Source organism: Theropithecus gelada, chromosome 8 (assembly GCF_003255815.1).
Source record: "Theropithecus gelada isolate Dixy chromosome 8, Tgel_1.0, whole genome shotgun sequence".
Classification (NCBI taxonomy): Eukaryota; Metazoa; Chordata; class Mammalia; order Primates; family Cercopithecidae; genus Theropithecus; species Theropithecus gelada.
The window spans coordinates 9,739,391-9,757,984 of NC_037676.1; the positions used below are offsets into that span (position 1 = coordinate 9,739,391).

General features: G+C 47.0%; 1 protein-coding gene across 1 annotated transcript in view; it reads right to left on the reverse strand.

Moving 5' to 3' along the window:
- Positions 1–18,594, reverse strand: part of MYOM2 (myomesin 2) — a 100,670-nt gene that overhangs the window by 41,624 nt on the left and 40,452 nt on the right. The window contains exons 15-21 of the mRNA XM_025393958.1: positions 14,831–15,014; positions 12,189–12,363; positions 10,285–10,406; positions 7,933–8,120; positions 5,461–5,587; positions 3,485–3,663; positions 1,779–1,893 (exon numbers count right to left, since the gene is read on the reverse strand). Coding sequence (XP_025249743.1) covers positions 1,779–1,893; positions 3,485–3,663; positions 5,461–5,587; positions 7,933–8,120; positions 10,285–10,406; positions 12,189–12,363; positions 14,831–15,014 — 1,090 coding nt within the window. The remainder of the gene's footprint in view (positions 1–1,778; positions 1,894–3,484; positions 3,664–5,460; positions 5,588–7,932; positions 8,121–10,284; positions 10,407–12,188; positions 12,364–14,830; positions 15,015–18,594) is intronic.

The following is an 18,594-nucleotide window of genomic DNA, read 5'->3' on the forward strand; positions in this document are numbered from 1 at the left end:
TCGAGACCATCCTGGCTAACACGGTGAAACCCCATCTCTGCTAAAAATACAAAAAACTAGCCGGGCGAGGTGGCAGGCACCTGTAGTCCCAGCTACACGGGAGGCTGAGGCAGGAGAATGGCGGGAACCCGGGAGGCGGAACTTGCAGTGAGCCGAGATCGCACCACTGCACTCCAGCCTGGGTGACAGAGCGAGACTCCGTCTCAATAAATAAATAAATAAATAAATAAATAAATAAATAGAATAATAAAAATCTTTCTAAAAGAGGTGATGAGGTTGTTAAGATAGACTCATGTCTTTCTGGAAAGACTGGGTAGGTTCTTGCTAATAACTACAGATGTTGGTTAGTTAAACTGGAGTGGACTAGTTCCAGTGAGAGTAAATGTTATAAAGCAAGGCTGCCTCCGGTGCTGGCTCCATTTCCGCACACACCCAGTTCTCCGCCGTGTTGTGGGGCAGTGGGAGGCCCTCGTCACCGGAGCCTCGGGAGCCACCACCGCAGATCCTGGCGCGTGCTTCTTAGACTTCCTGCCTCCAGAATCATGAGCCAAATAAACTTTTAAAAACAAATTACCCAGCTTCAGTGTTCTGTTACAGCAACACAAAATAGACTGTGTATCCTATGAATATGTGTCCTGCCTTCAGAAGTATTCACCCTTTTAAGATTGACTACAGGGAAGTTTTATTCATTGAAACCAAGAAAATGACCAACAGCTTTAAAATTTTCTGATAAAAATCCAGCAGTAATATTTTTAAAATGCCCTCCTTCCTGCACATGGTTTGATCATTCCAAGAACAACCCCTGCCAACCAAGAAGATGACCCAACGTGCTCTCCTTCTAACCCAGGGCCATTAGTGCACAGGCAGAGATTTAAGTGCATACTTCATTTGCCCATCCAAATCTTTTTAAAATAACAAGACATCCATTCATTTATCCGTACACCCATCCATACATGCACACATAACACATGCACACACTCCCATCTATTTATCCATATACCCATCCATACATACACATGTACACATAATACGTGCACACTTTCCCACTCATTTATCCATATACCCATGCATACATACACATGTACACATAACATATGCATACTCTCCCACTTATTTATCCATATACCCATCCATATATACACATAATACATGCACACTCTCCCATTCATTTATCTATACACCCATCCATACATGTATACATAATACATGCACTCTCTCCCATTAATTTATCCACATGCCCATCCCATTCATGCATGCATAATACATGTACACTCTCCCATTAATTTATCTACACACCCATACATAAACACATAATATATGCACACTCTTCCATTCATTTATCCACACACCCATCCACACATCCACACATAATACGTGCACACTCTCCCACTCATTTATCCATACACCCATCCACACATCCACACATAATACATGCATACTCTCCCACTCATTTATTTATACACCCATACATAAACATACAATCCATGCACACTCTCCCATATATTTATCCACACACGCATACATACATGCACACATAATACGTGCACACTCTCCCACTCATGTATCCATACGCCCATCCACATATCCACACATAATACATGTACACTCTCCCATTAATTTATCTACACACCCATATATAAACACATAATATATGCACACTCTCCGACTCATCTATCCACACACCCATCCATACATACATAATACATGCACACTCTCCCCCCAAATCCTTGCTGTTCTGTAATTTTTGTTGTTTTGAATGACTGACAGCAAAGCCTTACCTGGTCTCGCCTCTACCAGCACGGGCTCTGACATGTCCGAGGGCTTCCCCACGCCATTTGCATTGACTGCCCGGACCCTGAAGACATAGGTCTTACCTTGCTGCAGGTCACAGACCTTGAAACAACAGAGGAAACACCAGATGTGTGGAGGTAAAATAAAGATGACTTTGGAGTTTTGCAGATTGTATTATGAATAGACCTTTTCAAAAATAGCTTATTTTTCCAGTTGGAAAAACGATACTTAATGAGCTAGAAAAGGAGGGAAGAAGAGATTCACAGTGGTGCAGAATTTGACTTTGGAGGAATAAACACATTCGCGAGCAATCTGATAGAACCTCTTTCATTTTCTTTTCTCTGCATATTTTAAAGCAGAAGTAAAATCATACTGACTAGTTTATAATCTGGTGTTTATGTTTAACATAATTCTATGGAACTAATACAATTTTAAGTGTGATATTTAACTGTGTAAAATCATCATTGGGACATCAAAATTAAATCTATCTCTACTTGTACATACCTGGGTTATTCCTATTAAAACCTGCTTGGATAAACATCAATATATAGTTACTAAGCTTCTAGTTGATTTATGTAGCTGATTCTTAGAAGCTGATTCCTCCATTCTAAAGAAACTGGCTGTTTCCTGTCGTCAAAGGGTTTCCAGAAGGTGTCACCCGTGGAAGCCGCTCTCGGCCTGTGCTCAGCACCGGACCCAGACGTGACCGTGCTTTAGGGAAGGACGCAGGCCCATCCACCACAGGGCCCAGCACCCACAGAAGAAAACCTCTGGGTTAAGGCAGTTGGCAACTCAGCTGGAGGAGCATGTAGGCCTCATGGGGCTCAGTCCTTACACCTGACCCAGTTACTGAGGAACCGCAAGTGCTGAAAACCGAAACATTTGGAGAAAGAGAGGCTGGCGGAAGTGCCACATTATAGTTTTGCTCCATGTAGGAAAACTGTGTGTATATCTGTGTGTGATGTTTATCAAATGGACTTTAGTGATCACATGAATTAAGTAAATTCAATGCAGGGCATGAAGTGGAAGGACATAACACAAAATGCATCATCCCTGTGGAAAGCACACAGACGTAGCCCATGAACAGACAATTAACAGCTATTAGACTGCAATGTGGAAGAACACAGGCGTGTCTGCGCAGCTCCCCAGGAGCGAACAGCATGTTGGTGTAAATGGAAGGAGGGCTCTGCGTCCTCAGGGCGCTGCTCCCCATCTGCTGGGACCCACGATGCGCGGTGGCTGCACCCTCCGCAGCCACGCCCCTGTCCTTGGAACAGGTTCACCTTGGGGCTCAGTGCTGGCTTGCACAGAGATCGACAGCACTTTCACACACAGGGAAACTCCAAGACAAAAGACTTACCTTTATTTTTTGTTGTTTGTTTTGTTTTGTTTTTGAGACAGAGTCTCGCTCTGTCACCCAGGCTGGAGTGCAGAGGCTCAATCTCAGCGCACTTCAACCTCTGCCTCCCAGGTTCAAGTGATTCTCCTGCCTCAGCTCCCCAAGTAGCTGGGATTACAGACACCTGCCATGGTGCCACGCCTGGCTAATTTTTTTTGTATTTTTAGTAGAGACGGGGATTCTCCATGTTGGCCAGGCTGGTTTTGAACTCCTGACGTCAAGTGACTGGCCCGCCTCTGCCTCCCAAAGTGCTGGGATTGCAGGCATGAGCCACCACAGCCAGCCAAGACTCACCTTTAAATAACGGTTGGCCGTTGTCGTCTGATTGACAGTGATCCACTCTCCAGCATCCTCCTCCCTGAAGTCCACGAAATATCCAGAAACAGGGCTGCTGCCGGAGTACACGGGGGCCTTCCACAGCATCACCAAGGACGTGTCCCTGACCTCACAGAACGTCAAGTCGTAGGCAGGACCTGCGAAGTCAGATGCCACCTTGCTTCTCTGCACACAGCCAGCCCAGCACACCCACCACCCGACCCAGCCCCCGGGACCTACTGCTCCTCTGGGACGCCCCCCACCAGGACCATCCGCATCTGTTGCCCATCTGATGTTCATCAGCCTCTCTTGGAGAGCGGGGTAAGGAGGGTGCTCAGCGTGATGTTGGGGGTCGGGGAGGAGGGCCCAGCCTCATGCTCCTGCCACCCCCTCTCTGGGCATCGGGGCCATTGTGGATCTACATAGAATCATTCAGAAGTCCACCCTGCATCGTCGGGACCAGCAGATGCTATCACAGAGAGCGACGGTGTGCAGAAAAGGACGGGTTCTCAAGTTACCCTCCAAGGGGCTGGACACCTGTCAGTCATAGTCACTTAGGCAAGCACCTGTCCAGAAGCACATCGCTGCAGCCCTGTCCTCTACGAACACCCACGGCAACTCTGAGGGCGTGTGGTGCAGAGGCCCAGGTCCAGGCAAGCACCAAGCGGTGCAGGGGAACAGAGAGGCAGCCCCGCCCCATCCTCAGCCAGTCTCGCTGCGGCCTTGAGCCTTGAGAGACCGTCTCCTATTAACCCTCAAAAAAGGCTCGGGAAACTAGAACGGCTTTTTCTTCTGCTGGTTTTCTAAGGTCCAAAATTTAATTTCATTAAAACCAGAAAGGCAGGAAGGCAGGAAAGAAGGTGGGAGGGAGGGAAGGAGAAAGGGAAGGAAAGAAGGAAAAAAGAAGGAAGGAAGGAAGGAAGGAAGGAAGGAAGGAAGGAAGGAAGGAAGGAAGGAAGGAAGGAAGGAAGGAAGGGGGGAGGGAGGGAGGGAGGGAGGGAGGGAAGGAAGGAAGGAAGGAAGGGAGGAATTTTCTAATTGACTTATTTATCTGGATTCTTAGCAGCTGATTTGCTAAGTCAAAAGACGCTGACTGAAAGGAAAAAGGCAGTATACTCCGGCCATAACATCGGAAAACACTCTGAACTTTGATCTTTTTCAGCTTCAACTTTCAGGATTTACTTTGTCAAAGTATGAGCATATTATCCATTGCATTTGATTCCTGATAGGTTAGAGGCAAAGAAATCAACATCTGGTACTTGAGAACTTGTGAAAACAAAGAGAAAATGTTAGTGGGGCACAGTGGGTGACGTGAACCTGTGATCCCGGCTATTCATGAGGCTGAGGTAGGACGATGGCTTGAGGCCAGGAGTTCAAGACCAGCCTGGGCAACGTAGAGACCTCATCTCAGAACAAAAAATCAGTAGAGTACTAGCTAAATAAATGCAGATCTGCAACAATTGGCCTTTTAGAACTGGAAGCCCCGAGATCCCCAAATGGCGTGAGAGGACAGCAGGAGCTAACCCACGAATGAGAACCCTGTTGTGCCTCCCAGCTGGGGCCCGGGCTCGCACCTTCCCCTCCAGCTGTGACCCTCTCTGCCTGCTCCTTTGGGGTAGGTGACCTGGGCCAAATCCTTGTCATAGGTCAGGGATGCATGGGAAGCTGTCCCTCCCCCACAGTCTGGATCCTCCTGTGCTCCCTCCCACCTCACCCTCAGGGCCTCCTACTCTGCCCTCATCACTGGCCTGTGGACCATGCACAGTCCAAACTAGACGCTGGGCCTGCCTGATTCACAGCCCTGCACTGCACCTGGCACACGGTGGCTCTGCGGCTGCGGGTGTCAGAGGAACAGCATGCCGTGAAGGCTGGCGAGGCCTGAGCCACAGCCACAGAGGCCCCTTCCCAGCCAGCCTGTGTGCTAGAAGGCAGGTGTCCTGGGGGCAGCGACTCACCGGGCTCTGGCATGGTCCAGGCCTCACACTTGAAGTGCTCACTGGGGTCCGAGGGCTCCCCAATGCCAGCCAGGTTGATGGCAGCAATTTTGAACTCGTAGAGTGAGCCTTCCGTCAAGCCATCCACCTATTCGGATTTTGTTTAAATTAATACATGAGATAAAGGATGCATTACAGTCCACTGAGGCGGAGGATTTGTTATAACTGGTTTGTGAAATAAAATATGAGAGGAAGGAACCGTGTCGGGAAATTGGACCAAATATTTCAGGAAGGCCCTTGATGGAGCCCGACAAGCAGCAGCCACGTGAAACCTTACGTGTCCCTCACTCAATCCCCAAAGGCTCCTACGGGGGTCAGGGACAGGTGATACCCCAGCGGCAGGTAAGGAAACTGAGGCACAGAGAGGCGACGGTCACCCAGGGCCAATGCAAGGGCAGAGGCCTGGAGGAGACAGGCACTCAGGCCACGTACTGGCCCCTGAGCAGGCCCTGCCCTGGACCCAAGGGGGGGTCACCCTGGAGACAGAGCCCACCACGTCCCCCACACTCAGACTCTACAGGACAAGAGCCCCTGGGCTGCCCAGGTCCCTGGGGTGCTGCAGTCCAGGGCCACCCACCAAGCCCTCAGGGACACTGTCTGGCTGGAGGACAAAGCACTAGGGAGGCCTTTGGCCAACACTACGAGCCTCGACTCCACAGGGCTAGTGGGACAAAAACACTATCTGGGTAAACACTGTCTCGAAAAATAGCTTCCAAAGTAAGATATCTGAGGATAAACGGCTTCGGTCCATGGTGACAGCCTTCATCCTCCTCACTGGACGAGCTGCGAAGCATTCAGAAAGTAAGCAGGTACTTTTCTCAGGAATCTTGTACCGAGTAAAGAACTGTTGTGCCGAGCGAGATGACCCCAGGACAAAAGGACAGACACTCTGCGATCTCGCTCAGATGTGGAATCTGAAACAGCAGCACTCACAAAGACAGAGAGCGAAAGGGCAAGTGCCGGCTGGCGGGGGCGCTGGACAGAGGGACAAAGTTCCAGCAGGAACAGGAGGGGCGAGTCCTGGTGCTTCCTGCACAGCTTGGGGATGAGTTAGCCCATAATAACATGTTGTAGACACATTTCAAAAACATTTTTTAAATAGATTTTAAGCTGAGCATGGTGGTTCATGCCTGTAATCCCTGCACTTTGGGAGGCCAAGGCGGGCGGATCACCTGAGGTCAAGAGTTCCAGACCAACCTGGGCAACATGGTGAAACCCTGTCTCTACTAAAATAATACAAAAATTAGCCGGACGTGGTGGCACGCGCCTATAATCCAGCTACTCGGGAGGCCGAGGCAGGAGAATTGCTTGAACCCGGGAGGTGAAGGTTACAGTGAGCCGAGATCATGCCACTGCATTCCAGCCTGGGTGACAGTGAGATTCTGTCTCAAAAAATAAATAGATGCATAAATAAATAGATTTTAAATGTTCTCACCACAAAAAAATTATAAGTACTGGGAGGCAATGGAGATGTTAATAGCTTGATTTAATCATTCCATAACGTAAACATATATTAAAATATCACATTGTACCCCCTTTATACGTACAATTATTATTTGTCAATTGAAAATAAAACAATTTTTAAGTTGAGAACATTTAGACATTGTAAGGTGTAAGAACAGAGGTTGAACGCGGGTAAAATATCAGTCATGTCACAACAAACTGGGAAGTTGCCTACATATCATAGTATGTGTATAAAATATTGAAAATATATTAAAGAGATATATTTATAAGCCAGAATTTTCTAGTAGACAAAGATTAGATCTTCTAAGGCCTTACCCCCTCCACAAAGGAAAGCCCTCCTGTTGGAGCGTAAGTGACTCCCCAGGGGTCTGTGGCTCCCCAGGGTTGGGATGAGGGCCGTTCATCCATGCTCAGATGAGGGGTCAAGGGTCGGGCAGGGAACCAGGACAATGGCTGCCAAGGGTGTGTCTGTCCTTGCTACACTCTGCACCTGAGCACCACGGGCACTGCGGCAAGGGACTCTCTTGGAGGCTTGACATACAAGAATGTCTCAGGGAAGCGGTGGGTGACAAGCAGAGAGCCAACATCACTCTTCCTAAACAGACATTCAGCACGACTCCCCCCTCAGGCTCACAAGTGAGACTCCATCCCTGCCCTCCAGGCCTCAGCGTCTGGGGCAAGGAACATTACCACGGTACTGGGACCAGATGCTGGTCACACCAGAGGTCATGGACTCATTGTCAGACCCACTCCGCCACTGAGCTCCCTTCTTCACTGCTTCTCAAAAAGAAAAAGAATATGATTCCTAGGATCTTTTTAGCTCCAAAACTTCATGATCTCATGATACTATTTTTTAATCCATTTTTGTGTCTATCAAATTATCTAATGTCATCAAACACGGAAACATTGCCCAAAAAATGTAAAGAACCACCCAGGCAAAAATAAACAAAGAAATAAAAACCAACCGACCGTTAGGATTGTCTGTTTGCTGGGTGAGGAATTGACCTCGTGCCAGTTTTCATGGTGAACTTCGCGCTTGTCCAGGTAGTAGCCCAGGATGGGCGAGCCACCGCTGAATTTCGGGACCTTCCAGCCGAGGGTCATGGAGTGGCCGTCACAGTTGAGGAGTGTGATCCCATAAGGATGGGACGGGACGGCTGCAAGGAAGCACAGCCAGGGAGTTACTGAGGGCCTCAGCTGGGGGTTTTGTCCTGGGGCAGCCAGCTCTAGTGTGGCAGAGGGAGGAGGAAGCAACGTGGAGAAGGGCCTGAACACTGTGCCCTCTGATCCTTCTTAACCCACATTTAACCACCTTGGTCTTTACACCCTTTTAAAGGGGATGAGTATAAAAAGAAATCAAAAGTTTATCTCCTGTATATGTATTGCTATTTCTAAGTGTATCTACTAAGATTTCCATAGGACAAGGGTGGTGAACCGTTTGAATCTGGTGTGAACATTTGACACAGCAGAAGATGGCCTGTCCTCCCTGCCCCGTGAAAGAAGCTTCGAGAAGGAGCTTTCACCTTTACAACCATAAGGAATAACTACTCAGCATCTGTGGCCAGAGATGACAGATATGATTCCAGTTTGTTTTTAATTTCCTACACAGTTACAGGAGCTTCAGGTTCCTTCAAATGAGTGTGAATTTGTGTTTCCCTGTTTGAGCAGGGCATTCGAAACAGACCACCTTCTCCTAACAAGTTGAGAATAGATGGGCCTGAGTCTGCTTTGCCCAGCTCTGAGTCACCTCGGTGTGGCCATCCTCTGTTACCCGAGACACAGGTGACTAGAGTTAAGTGATTCTTATTGTAGAATAAAAACAGGTCAGGTGCGGTGGCTCATGCCTGTAGTCCCAGCACTTTGGGAGGCCGAGGCAGGAGGACTGCTTGAGCTCCTGAGCTGGAGATCAGCCTGGGCAATATGGTGAAACTCCGTCTCTACAAAAAATCAAAAAATTAGCTGGGCTTGGTGCTGCGTCCCTGTGGTCCTAGCCCATCAGGAGGCTGAGGCATGAGGATCGCTGGAGCCCAAAAGCTCCAGGTCACAGGGAGCTATGATCGCACCACTGCACTCCAGCCTGAGCAACAGAGCGAGACTCTAAGTCTAAAAAGAAAATTACGGGTTTTCCTTTAGTAGGAATGACTTTAAAAAGAAAATGGGAATGTTTGAAAGTCCCTCATGGAAAAAATTGAGAGATTAATCTTAAAACAAAAGAGTCAGTACTATGGTACCCAGCTAGGTGTTATCAGATTTGACATTCCTTGGAAATCCAACAGCAATCTCATTAGAAGACAAATTTTAATTTCTGAAAATGTAGCAAATTTAGTCAGAGATGAAAAATCATCAAGGAGCAACACAGTTCCCTCTGAAGTGGGAAGATAATACTGCGAATCCAAGCGTGTCGTGTGTGGCCTTTGTGTTTCAACATGTTTCTGAGTATGTGCACTTACTTGGCGTGGTGCATTTCATGAGAAAGCAAAGCCAGGAGGCTGCAGCACAGCTTGACACAGCAACTGTTCTAGGGAGGGTCCCTGAGATTTAGGATCCCAATTGTCTCGTTGGATCAAAATAATAAAAACTGTTAAACACCACTATTTACCAACAAAGTCACAAAGTTACATAAACGTGACGTTCTCTGAAGTGATTAAAGTTTCTTGAACTGAGAACAGGCCATTGATGTCGCTGTATTTTACCACATATTTTGAAAAGAGAAATGTATCCCCTATAGCACACATATACATATATACACACACATGATCGTACATATATATATACACACACACACAAGATCGTACAATGGTGCCATCTTGGCTCACTGCAACCTCCTCCTTCCGGGTTCAAGTGATTCTCCTGCCTCAGCCTCCCGACTAGCTGAGACCACAGGCGCCGCCACCACACCCGGCTAATTTTTATATTTTTAGTAGAGACGGGGTTTCACCATGTTGGCCAGGGTGGTCTCAATCTCTTGACCTCATGATCCAGCCACCTCAGCCTCCCAAAGTGCTGGGATTACAGGTGTGAGCCACCACGCCCGGCCTACAGCATACATTTTCACACGAGTACAGGTATTTGGCAACACATGTGACCTCTAATAATGTTTTCTATTTTTAATTTGCATTTTATTAGCCTATTATCATTTCTCCCTCATTTCTAAGATGAGCAGCCAACCGAGAGGCTTCAAAGAAATGCATGTTCTCTGTTCAACAATCGAGTCCCCTTTTTCCCTCCAATAAATTTCCGAATGGCATCATAAATGTTTATTCATGCAGAAATGACAGTGTACGGGAGCCATCGGCCCAGAACAGCCTGTGAGTGACTTACTAAGTGCAGCCTGCACTTTTATGACGTCCGATTCCTGGGAATTTTCACTCATCCCCACGGCATTGACCGCCTTGACTCGGAAGATGTACTGCTCTCCCGTGGTTAAGCCGTGCACCACGAACCTGAGAAACACAGGGATCAGGGTCAGAACTGCCAGGCTCCACTTTTTCTCTCCTGCAGCAGAAGCGAAAATCATCCTGAACGCTCCATAAAAAATGTTTATGGATGACATACATCCTTCATTTTCAATTCCAGTTAATTAGCTCAACATTTAGAGTCTAAAAGTAAGGTCACAGCACCCAATTATAGCCGGAGCTGACTACACGTGGTGTCAAAGCCACTTGTTCTGTGAGTTCCCCTTTGCTTTTGCACTTTCTGGGCCTCGTCTGGATCAAAGGTCTATTATCCAACAGTATGCCATTCCTTATCTAAAAGAACCCATGTATGTAAAACTTAGTGAGCGGTAATCACACTGCAGTGGTTAGAGGCCAAGACTTGGAAGTCAGATGGACTAGACTCGAATACTGGCTTTGACACCTCACAGATCCTCACAGATTTTATGGCCTTAATCAAGCTCCTTAACCCCTGTAAGCCTTCATTTTTCTATCTGTAAGATGGGGATAATTCCTACCCCACAGTATTGTTGCAGACACTATAGGGAAAACTCTCGGTGGAGAACTCAGCACAGGTGCCTTGTGTATGGAAGGTACTCAGTCTGTGTAAGCAATTATTACTTATCATATATAGTCCATAAATACTCACTAACCATTTCCCTGTACTGGAATCATGTTTTAAGTTTCTTTTTTTTTTTTTTTTTGAGACGGAGTCTCGCTCTGTCACCCAGGCTGGGGTGCAGTGGCATGATCTCGGCTCACTGCAAGCTCTGCCTCCTGGGTTCACGCCATTCTCCTGCCTCAGCCTCCCGAGTAGCTGGGACCACAGGCGCCCGCCACCACGCCCGGCTAATTTTTTGTATTTTTAGTAGAGACGGGGTTTCACCGTGTTAGCCAGGATGGTCTCGATCTCCTGACCTTGTGATCCGCCTGTCTCGGCCTCCCAAAGTGCTGGGATTACAGGCGTGAGCCACCGCGCCCGGCCATGTTTTAAGTTTCTTATTCTGATCGATATTTCTGCATTTGGTGTGGGCTGTGAAGAACATCTAATTGTTATTCTTTTCGATGACATCTCTTTTTGTTAGCCACCGCTTTTTACAGTGTATTTTTTTCAGACTGTAAAAGGAGAAATGGCTGAGCCATAATTGATCATTCATCCACAAGGGTGGTTCTGACAGCTGCCGACATTTTCCTAAGACGTGTATCGCAGAGAAGCCTAATACCTCAGACATCCCTGCACACACTCAGCAGGCAGCAGGAGGAAGGGTCTCCAAAGGCAGGGTCACTGGCTTTCCCCTGCAAAGCAGCCGGCATCCCCCCAAGCTGCCCCCACCCCCCAACAAGTGAAGAGTTGGCGCCCGGTGGGGTCTCCATCAGGCGCTAGAGAATAGAACTACCAGGCACGTGATCAAAGCAACTTTCAAGTTCAAAAAAATCAATATGAAAAAAATAAAACGACTTTCACATTGTAGTCGCTATTTTTAACTCTGCTATTCAAAGAAAAGGCCTAAGTGCTAATTATGTCAGGGAAAAAAAAAAAAACAGGTTCTGGAACTCTCCTTTCATCCATAAATAAATCGTTTCGGTCAAGATGAGCGAGTGCAGCAACTAGCTCATCCAAGTGGTCACACTGTAAATTATACAGTCCTCGCGCGTGGCTAACACAGACTCATTTGTGCAGAGGCCTTGTGGCCGTGGTACTCCCTGTGCCAGGGCCACGGGGGCCTCAACAGTCTTGCTTCTCATGCTTTATTTCAGGACCGACTCCAGGGCTGGGGAAGGCGGCCGCACCTGTTGTATCCGATGGGCTTGTGGTTGCAGGGCTCCCAGTGGTTGGTTCCGGCCACACAGCAGTCCACGTAGTAGCCCAGCAGGTCCTCCTCATGCTTGGGTCGGTCCCACTGCACCACCACCGACGTCTTGGTGTTCCGGGAAGCAAGAACGCGACCCGGAGCAGAAGGGACAACTTTTTGTAGGAAACAAAACAAGTGGTGAGATGGCATCAGAGCCTTGGAAGCTGCACCAGAGAACTTCCAGCCCTTTCCACAGGGAACTGGACAGCCAGGTTGGGGGCTTTGGAAGAAATTCAGACGAGGGGTCCGGGAGCAGGAGAAGAGCCTGGGGCCGACCACCCAAGGGCCGTTGGGAGGTGCTGGTCTCTCCTATCTCTTCCCAAGCTCCACACAACTCCTAGAGACACAGGATGACATCTATCCTAAAGCCTCCTGTCCCCCACCAAAGCAGTTAAAAAGATCCTCTGTTGGCACTGGGGATGAGGCTACCTGGGTAATAACTATTCTTTGGACTGGAAATTAACCAATTTTAAGAAAGTAAGACTCAATTTTATCAGATCTGTTGGAATCTCCCAGGGGCACTCAAAATTCAATCATGACCTGACCATTAGATCTTCTCATCTCATGCCAGACCCCACTAGTGGACTGTGGACTGGGGTCCGGTAAGGCCTTGGGGCCACCTGTGTCCTCCGTGCTGGCCACCTGGGCCACACCCCAAGTGTTTCTCAACGATGGACACTGTCATTTTTCACATGCATCATAAAGCACAAGAAGGCTGGGCCCTGCTGAGAGACAGCTGGTCTCATCAGGCCTGTGGTTCTGGGTGTGAGTTCTAAGAGCTTTGATTAAAACCAGAGCCAGATAGAAACTTGAGGATGCCCTGGAGGCAGCTGGCCTCGTGACCTTGTTCATTTCCATATCTGGCTTTCTCAGGAAACAGGACATAGAGAGAGAGGGAGGAGGGCACCCAGAACTGTGTTCCTGACACCAACGTGCCTCCCACGAAGGCTTCTGGGGATTTCCAGGGTACCTCCGCTTACATGCTAGTTAATTGCCATCCACGAAGGAGTTATGACTCCAGGGACTGCAATTCAGAATTTCTGTAATTTGTATTTGCAACCTTCCAAGAGGGACCATCAAGCCCGATGGACAAGAAACTCTAGTGCCTGGCTGGGCACACTGGCTCATGCTGGAATCCCAACATTTCGAGAGGCCAGGGTGGGGGGATCCCTTGTGTTCGGGAGTTCAAGAGACTGGCCTGGGCAATATGGTGAAACTCTCTCTCTACAAAACAATTAAAAAAAAAAAAAAAAAACCACTAATTAAAAAAAAACAAACCCTAGAGTACTTAAAATTTGAATTACTTTAAAAGTGACCATTGCAGAGAAAAGGGAGCACTTATACACGGTTGGTGGGAATGTAAATTAGTTCAACTATTGTGGAAAGCCATGTCATGATTCCACAAAGAGCTAAAAAAAAAAAAAAAAAAAAAGAACTATCATTCCACGCAGCAATCCCAGGACTGGGTACACACCCAGAGGAACATAAATCATTCTACCATAAAGACATGTGGATGCAAATGTTCATTGCAGCACTGTTCACAATAGCAAAGACATGGAATCAACACAAATGCCTATCAATGACAGATCGGATAAAGAAAATGTGGTACGTATATACCATGGAATACTATGCAGCCATAAAAAAGAACGAGACCATGTCCTTTGCAGGAACGTGAGTGAAGCTGGAGGCCATTATCCTTAGCAAACTAATGCAGGAACAGAAAACCAAACACCAAATGTTCTCACTCATAAGTGGGAGCTAAATGATGAGAACACATGGACATATAGAGGGGAACAACACACACTGGGGACTATCAGAGGGTCTAGGGTGGGAGGAGGGAGAGGAGCAGGAAAAGTCACTAATGGCTACTAGGCTTGGTACCTGGGTGACAAAATAATCTTTACAACAAACCCCCAGGACACAAGTTTAACTATGTAACAAACCTACACATGGACTCCTGAACCTAAAATAAAAGTTAAAAAAAAGTTTAAATAAAACAATGAAAGTGACCATTTCCTAACCATATTTTTCTTTTTTTTTTTTTTTTTTTTTTTGAGACAGAGTCTCACTCTGTCGCCCAGGCTGGAGTGCAGTGGCCGGATCTCAGCTCACTGTAAGCTCCGCCTCCCGGGTTTACGCCATTCTCCTGCCTCAGCCTCCCGAGTAGCTGGGACTACAGGCGCCCGCCACCTCTCCTGGCTAGTTTTTTGTATTTTTTAGTAGAGATGGGGTTTCACGGGGTTAGCCAGGATGGTCTCGATCTCCTGACCTCGTGATCCGCCCATCTCGGCCTCCCAAAGTGCTGAGATTACAGGCTTGAGCCACCGTGCCCGGCCCTTAACCATATTTTTCAACTCACTTACTGGTTTCATGAAAAGAAGATGGAGCTTTGGAGAAATGTCAAGAACCAAACAAAACATGGCAGAGAGCTCTTAATCTCTCGTAAAGTGAAGTTTTAAGTCCATTTGAACTTCAACTCGTTTATAACATGAATGTCTTTATTCACATAATTTAAGGCTATTTGGTGTCACCCCACTCTTAGCCCGTCCTGACTTGGGGCCACCCAGGGTGACAGCTCACCGGTCACGTCCTGGGCCTCAATGGGGGACGTTATCTCCGACGGCTCGCTCAGGCCATGCCGGTTGGCTGACAGCACTCGGAACACGTATGACTTCCCCTCCATGAGGTCAAACACAGCATATCTCGGGGACCTCACGGCCGTCTGGGCGTTGACTCTCTGCCAGCTGCCGCTCCCCACCACGGACTACAAAGAGAAACGAGACTGGCGGTGAAAACCAAGAGGTTCCCAGAGGCGTGTGGAGGAGGAAGAAATGCTCTGTTCTCGCTAACCCAGGTCCCCAGGTCCACCAGGCTCGCCCACCGTGTCTCGCACACAGAGGATGGCCATGCATCTTCTCTGAGTTTTATGAAACATGATGCCAATTTGGAGAAGGAAGTCACAAATTACCCAAAGTTGATCATATTTACTAATAAATATTTTTCCATTACAGTAAATGATTAAACCATAGAAAACATAAGAGAATCAATACACAGGTGGTAGTTTTAGCAAAATAGAATGAACCTGCAAATAATAAAAGATAATTTAGAAGTATATTTGCAAAATTCCATCATAACTCAGTGGTTCACATTTCAACTTAAAATTATTACCATATTGCAGCTACTTGCGGTAGTGATAAAATGACAGCAATCAAAATGACTCTCCATGCAGTAAGACACACGACGATATGTTCATAGATTAAAAACCACATAGCCAGTTAAATTACTGTAAAAGGATATTTAGTCTAATAAGAGGAATTATGTTATTTTGTGAAATGTAACACAGAATGCAAATTGTATAACAAGTACATTAAAATCTATGGAGAAAAAGACTATAACTATATGTACCACACTTTAATACGGCTATTTTATATGATGGAATTATTGTTTATTTTAATTGCGTTCCATGTAACTTCTCTGTCTTTCCCAAATTTTATATACTACTTATTTATTTTTTATCTTTCATAATTACTTTAAAAACCTTGATTACATTTTATTTTATTTTTTCACATAGAGATAAAACTCCTTTTTTGAAAGTAGTTTTGTGGTAGTAAAAGTTGGATATACATTGACCCTGGTAAGTCTGCTGAAAATTTCAGATAGCAACCCAGACTTCTAGAAATCAGACTTATATTTGAAGGGATTTTCTCTCATTTTGGTAGAAGTGAAAAGTCGCTATTTTGCATCTGCCCCAGGCGTTCGCGGTGGGAGCCTCCAGGGCATCATGGGCCTGAGGCCCTCACAACCCCAAGCAACCGCAGTCCAGGTGTCTATAGGAGAGCTTCCTCTCCTACCTCAGAATGTGGGTCCACAGAGGGAAGGCTTATCCACGGCTGGGGGAATGTCAGTTAGCTCAGTCACTGTGGAAAGCAGTGTAGAGACTTCTCAAAGAATCTAAAGCAGAACTACCATTCCATCCAGCAATCCCATTCCTGGGTATGTGCCCAAAGGAAAATAAATCATTCACCCAGAAGATGCATGTGCTTGTATGTTCATCGCAGCACTGTCCACAGCAGCAAAGACATGGACTCAACCCTGGGGTCCATCAACGGTGGACTGCAGAGAGAAAACGTGGTGCCTCCACACCATGGAATACTACACAGCCATAAAGAGGAATGAAATCATGTCCTGTGCAGCCACATGGGTGCAGCTGGAGGCTGTTATCCTAAGTGAATTAACACAGGAACAGAAAACCAAATACTGCATGTTCTCACTTATAAGTGGGAGCTAAACACTGGGTACACATGGACACAAAGATGGCAACAATAGACATCAAGACCTACCAGACAGGGCAAGGCCTGAAAAACCACCTACGGGGTACAATGCTCACTACCTGGGTGATGAGATCAACTGTACCTCGAAATCAGTATCACACAATATACCCTTGTCAGAACTTGCACAGGTACCCCCTGAAGCTAAAATAAAAGCTGAAATTACATTTTCTTAAAAATGTGTTTACTGCAAAGGCATAAGAATGACACAATGGGCCAGGCGTGGTGGCTCAAGCCTGTAATCCCAGCACTTTGGGAGGTCGAGGCAGGCGGATCACGAGGTCAGGGGATCGAGACCATCCTGGCTAACACGGTGAAACCCCGTCTCTACTAAAAAATACAAAAAACTAGCCGGGCGAGGTGGCAGGCGCCTGTAGTCCCAGCTACTCGGGAGGCTGAGGCAGGAGAATGGCGTAAACCCAGGAGGCGGAGCTTGCAGTGAGCTGAGATCTGGCCACTGCACTCCAGCCTGGGCGACAGAGCAAGTCTCAGTCTCAAAAAAAAAAAAAAATGACACAATGGACTTTGGGGACTGGGGAGAAGAGTGGGAGGGCGGGCGAGGGATAAAGGACAACAAATACGGTACAGTGTATACTGCTCGGGTGACGGGGGCACCCACATCTCACAAATCACCACGGAAGAATCTACTCATGTAACCAAATACCTCCTGTACCCCAATAACTAATGGAAAAATAAAACAATAAAAATTACCAAAAAAGTGTGTCTGCCATGTCATCAATACCGACCGCAGGTGGTTCTGCCCACACACTGGCTCCACGGTACAGTCCTCTTTCTAAAGCTGTGTTTGCAGGACAGGTGTTGTGGCTCACCTGGCCTGTCAACACATTGAAGCGCCTGTAATCCCAGCACTTTGGGAGGCTGAGGCAGGAAGACTGCTTGTGCCAAGAATTTGAGACCAGTCTGGGCAACACGGCGAGACCTCCTCTCTACACAAAAAATTAAAAATCAGCTGGGTGTGGTGGTGCACACCTGTGGTCCCAGCTACTCTAGGGGTTAGGGGGCTGGGGAAGAAGCACTGTTTGAGCCCAGGAGGTGGAGACTGTCGTTAGCCATGACTGTGCCACTGCACTCTAGCCCGAGTGACAAAATGAGACCTGGCCTCAAAAATAAAAATAAAAGTGTGTTTGTAAACTTGGTGTTTCTGGTATTGGTGGAGGATGAGGGGAATGAGGGGCCTGAGAAAATACCTTCCACCCCAGGAGACCCCCACAGGGGGACTGACCACTCGTATTTTCGTAACACAAATAACGATATTTTGTCACCCAGAATTAATAATGTAATGTTTACCCTGAAATAATTCCAGTGTCTACCCCCTAGATAGCACGCATTGCAAATAAGCAGAGAAGCCCAGAGGGCCCTCCTCCATTCTGGAGTCTGAAATATGGTTCATTTCCATTTCTGTTTCCGCCATGCTGCATTGAGTGGTGCTGGATGTGATTATTGTATTAGGTAGCATAAGCGTATATATGTTATATTCTCTGTCACTTGCATACTGTCTATTGGATTACATATTATAATATAAATTTTGTATCACAAAACCATAGTTACAGCCTTTGTAGGACATTGGAGGCTTATCCAACTGTGGTCTACAACCCAATAGAGGGTCACCAAGTCAGATCTGTGGGTCACAACCTGTGTTTTTAATGTCATAGGACAGGCTAAAAAGAGAATGTGTGCTGGGTGAGGTTATCATTTGTGAAATTCTGTAGGTTACCTACATACACGTGTGTGTGATTACAGAACTGCAATATACAATGTCTTTTGTATTTCTTTGTATGCATTCAGGGGAAAAAAAAAAAAAAAAGCCTTCTATTGGATGATCTGGCAATTCTAACGCTGCTCCGTCTTGTGTGAATTTCCTCTACACGATTGCCACCCAGTGGCCATACGGCTTGTGCACAAGCCCGGCCAGCGAGGAATCTGGAATCCCCAGACGTAGGTGCCTGGAATGCTGCAGCAGGAAGGAGATGGTGAAACCCTCCACGGGGCAGTGGA